At 36.5% G+C, this 5125-nt stretch overlaps 1 protein-coding gene across 1 annotated transcript in view; it reads right to left on the bottom strand.

Moving 5' to 3' along the window:
* Positions 259 to 5125, bottom strand: part of LOC107612773 (sodium/calcium exchanger NCL) — a gene marked incomplete in the record, with an annotated part of 5366 nt that continues 499 nt past the window's right edge. The window contains 7 exon segments of the mRNA XM_016314513.2: positions 259 to 703; positions 1134 to 1442; positions 1521 to 1797; positions 1907 to 2052; positions 2263 to 2444; positions 2862 to 3047; positions 4856 to 5125. Coding sequence (XP_016169999.1) covers positions 455 to 703; positions 1134 to 1442; positions 1521 to 1797; positions 1907 to 2052; positions 2263 to 2444; positions 2862 to 3047; positions 4856 to 5125 — 1619 coding nt within the window.

Below are 5125 nucleotides of genomic sequence, written 5' to 3'. Positions count from 1 at the left end.
TAATAAAAAGTGTTCTTTTGGTTTTAAAATGACGCTTTTTTGAGCAAAAATGAAGAAAAACACAAACTCGCTAACTCGGTCTTAGACTCACGAGTTTGTCCGAATTTATCCGAGTCTAGCTGAGTTTACTCAGGATAGAGTCTATGCCCGAGTCAACTCGATTCCATATCTAAACTCGTAAACTCGTCGTACGAATTTACGAGTTAACTCGAGAGTTTAACAACAATGATAATAATAATAATAATAATAATTCTAGAGTAATTTCAATCAAGTCTAATAATTATTTATTATATAGATGGGCCAAAAACTTCACCCTCTCAGCCATTCACAATGGAAGTCAATCCCATAATAGTATCCCTCAGAACTATAATATCCACACAACCCAAAAAAGGGTTAAGAGCCATAACAGCATTATCATTAACAAAGAAAAACAACAATTTTGGTGTCTATGGGACTATGACCAACCAAAGACATAATCAAGAACATAGACTAATGCCAGGGTGAAAGGGTAAAGGAGGATAGCTATTATGGCTGTCCATAGAGGGAAGCATGTACGGAAGCTGCCAAGTACACCCATCACAATGCAAACAACAAGAATCACCAAAACTTCTGAAGAGAAATCCCATGTCAATCCTCTTACATAGACCAATGCTAAGAACACTGATAGGCATAGCACATTGTTCATTGTCACTGCACCATATATCTGCGAAAGTCACAATTGAAATAAATAATAAGTTGTTAGTTCAAAGTAGAAGAAAAGCTTTGCAACGTATATATAATGCAATGTAAAATCAAAGAAATGCACGTTGGATGAGTATAAAATCAGCATCAAGATTATGGAAATAGCCAAATTGAAGTGATTATGATCTTTCCGAATATATTCCAAAATAGCAAGGTAATTCTCTCATGTTGTTTAGCAAGGTTAACAAACTTTCATGTTGACTATTAAACTCGTACAAGTACCCAATCGATTTTACAATTTTACAGGTAAAATTGAACTGAGCTAAGTATTTAGGTGGACTTCTAAGTTTGATTACGTTGCGGCAAATTAGTCATTTGAGCCAAAGAACAAATCCAAACATACTAGAGTAGTGATCCAAAACAGATGATGAGTTTGAAAGAAGAAAACAAACCTCTGAAAATGTTAATGAGGCAGTTTGTCTCTTATCGCGACTAGCGAAAATAATTGCCGAAACTGCTTCGCTTGAATTGGTTGCCAAAGGCAGAGCAATAAAAGAAATGAAGAAAGCAGGAATACTTGTAGCATCGGAAAAGTTGTCGACTGCATCAACCAGAGGATCAGCGAATGCAGCAGCGATAACAGTTCCCAGTAATAAAAACAGCAATGACTTGACTGTAGTCCATTTTGATTTCTCAACACCTTCAGAAACTTCTTCATTTTGACCACTCACATCCAGGAGATCATGTTCCCTCTTTGTTTCCTGTAAAGAAAATCGCAGTCAGATAATCATAAACCCAGGAAGTGATAACATCGTGAACTCGAGCATTGCAAAACTAACATTGTGAAAATTGCTTAAAAATTTCACTGTGTGGGGGCCAGCATCACCAGACGCAGGTCGAGAACCCCTGGCTCTGTCAAGCCATCTACAGACGCCATTAACAAATTCTTCTTCATCTACAAGTTCATTGCGTGAAGTATCAAAGTCATTCATTATTCTTTTTACGGCATCATCATGATCCAGGTCAACTTCCTCAAATTGAATTCCAACAACTAGTGCCCTCAATTCACCATGAGTAAGATTCCCATCACTGTTTTCATCGATTGTTGTAAACAACCTGCATATATCATTGAGAAGTCAGTGAAACCACAATTGGGAAAGAATTTCAACAAGCTCCTTTAAAACTAACATGCTTAAGTCAATGCAAAAAGGGTAAAGAGCCTTACTTTCTAATAATTTCTCTGTCAGGTTCACCGTTTTCTTTGAGCAGCCTTCCCAATGCACGCTGCTTCAAATGTCTCAAAAGTCCTAGAATAACATGCTTGTGCCTAACATATTCAAGTTTCCTCCTCTGTATCCAGGGTTGGAAAACCTGCAAAAAAGATTCTATTTCTTAATTCCTATAAATGAAGCGGGAAAAAAGGAAAAGAATCTTATAACAACAAGGATCAAATATTCATCCAACATACAGTTTAATGAAAATGCTAAAATATGTATTACCATGATCAAACTGCTATCATATCAATCACAAGACACGTATTTAAGCAAGCAAGCACAAGTACAACATGAAAGAAAAAATTACCTGATAAAAGCAATAAGAAGCTAGTAACAACAAAGAGACAATAAGAGCAATCAAAACAGCCAAGTGCCTTCCTGATGATGAATGGAGAAGTTGTGGTAATTGAACAATCAAAAACGGAAGTACAGATATAATCATAATCCTTGCTGCGTAACTGGTCCAAATGTCGGTACTAACACCAGAACCTGCACATCAAGATCTTATTAGACCAAGGATCCAAAAGAATTATATCTTCAGGACTGGCAACAAAACAGCATTATTGCACATGCACATACATCATGGTTTTGAAGAAATAATAAATAAATAAGAAAACCATGAACCGCATTTTATATTTATAGTTTCAACCAGCATCCTTCACAAAGTTCAAAAGTACTCTAGCCTATAATGTCAACAACAACAATTGCCAGTGCACAAATCCAGTTCTTCGAAACTTGAAAGCGTTATGAATCCTTGATCCAAAATGATGGAAGAAAGGTACTTGCTTTCATTACTAAGTTAGTCATTTCAAAGATATACTGGAATATTCTGAGCAAAGAAAAGTTTACTCCAGTAACTCTCAATACTACAAAAAATTAAATATCGAACAATATCAATAGATATACCAGTTAAACTGTATCCCCGCGTGTCTACTGAATCCAATGCAACTGAATTCACCAGATCACACTTGCCGACAATTACGCAGGTACCCCATATTATAGTCAGAAGCAGCACAGTTGACCCAGCTAGCAGGCCCATTCCAACAGAGACCTGGTCTTGAGCAGTTTCTTTACTACCTGAAAGCCCAGACACTGTAGAAAACAAAAGTAGTCAGAGTAGAAGTCAAAACAGAGAAGGGTGGGGAGGAGAGGGTGGTGCAAATTAATACACGTCACAAAAATTGGAATTTCAATAGATTGGTAAATCCAAAGCAACTATAATGTTACAAGATAAGAGAGATCATATAACTAACTATTTCTTCCAACGCAAACAAAATACAAAAAGAGACATCTAAATGCAACAGCTGTACTACTTAGCTAAACCATGAATATCTTAAATTCGACTTTTTCTGCCTCTGACAGCCAATGCTGAACTGCACTTAATTTAATAACTCAGGAGTCTGAATTTAAAATAAATTCCCGCACTGTTAACTGGTAAATAAACATGATGAAGTTAAAGTAACTGCCAAAGCATCATTCAAAACTCAAATGTGTTTAGCCCTTCAAACTTTCTCAAACATAAAACTTGATGTACTCCTTACGAGATGCATCTCATGCATCAAATGTTATTTTTGAATATCCCTTATCAGGTGTATAAGAAAACAAAGACAAGTGGAAAGCTAATGCATTCAAGCATAATACAATGTCAAAGTAGGGCATCAAGATCCATATAATTTGGTCATAAAGCAACTAAAAAGAGTCGATGTAAAATAACATTCATTAATGTAAAGCTATTCAAAGTCATCATCACATTTACTCATTCTCCCTCTCAATTTAAATTTTTAAGATAAATATTAGATATAAATTTTCCAGAATAACCTGCTCCTAATCAGCTTCAACCGGCAGCTGCTATCAATTGGACACCATGAACATGACAAAAGTAATTATTGACTCGGCTATAGAAGCACCAGCCAACAAGTATAGAGGTTTAAAAAGAAAAGCATACTATAGGAACGAGAAAATATGCATCCAAGACTAGTGGTTTTCAAACAGATAAAAAAAAAGGACAAGTCATAACACATGAAGACAAAGGTGTGGGGTTCACACTGAAACACGAAAGAGCGTATGAAAAAGAAAGCGCCCCCCACCAAAAAAAAAAGGGTATGGAGACACAAAATTCAGATAAATAATATAGAGTGAAAATATCATAAACAAAATGCTAAAGAATCCTAGGAAGGCCGAAAGAGGGGTGGCACTGCCGCAGAATCCATCCTAATTCGTGACTAAAAATCAAGAAAAAGAGATATCCACTGGGTTTAGATAATGAGATGTGATTTTACAAGTGCCTCAAAAGATACCAAACAGCCAAAAAGTAAAGACACTTATCATTTACGGCGAACAATGAGGTTCATATTCTTCTCAAACAGGTAGGGATCAAAAGGAAACATTCGAAAAGGAACAACTCACCTTAACAATTCGGAGGGGTCAGAAAAAAAAAGAACCACCAAAAACAGTGTTCAAACCAATCTCAAAACTTCTTAATGCTAAAGTCATCAAGCTCCACATCAATCACTTTACCCGTAAAGCTTAAGAGAAATACAAAATTCTAAACTGCTGCATCTTAAATCTCAAAAACTTGCCCAGAAATTCTTTTTCCAAAACCCCACAATATCAAAGAAAATTGCAAGGTACACATCAGTTCTAGTGAATTGTCCGTCACATATATATGCTTACGTGGCAATCAGAAAATATGCAGAAAAATCTATATGAATCGAATCATACTCAAATCAGCAACAAGTTGAAAAAGGAACAAAACTTACACAAAATTCAATATTAAAAAAATGAAAAATTAAAGCTTCACGAAATTCGCGCATTTTTAGTCAGATCAAGTCAAAACATCGAATCAAAGTACAGTGACATTTTCATTTCATTTCCCAATTAACGAAAGAAAAGTATCTTACCGAGAATGAGCATGGCATCAGGTAAAGCACCAAGAATTGGAAGGAACAAGCCACCAACGATTCCAGGGCCCAAGATCTCAAGCAAGAGCTCACTCCCAGTGGACAAGTAGGTAGCAGCGGTGTACATAAGGAAGCCATAAACTATGATCAAGAACAAGTTCCCAAGCACCGTGGTGGTGCACGGTAAGAACCCGTACGTCTGCTCGCACTTGGATTCAGCAGCACGCAGGAACCTGAATGATGACGCTGTCGGAAGCCGAATGAGGCTCC

This window comes from Arachis ipaensis, chromosome B08 (assembly GCF_000816755.2).
Source record: "Arachis ipaensis cultivar K30076 chromosome B08, Araip1.1, whole genome shotgun sequence".
NCBI lineage: Eukaryota > Viridiplantae > Streptophyta > Magnoliopsida > Fabales > Fabaceae > Arachis > Arachis ipaensis.
Note: the sequence above shows the minus strand (reverse complement) of the source record. Positions and strands in the feature narration are given on the sequence as shown.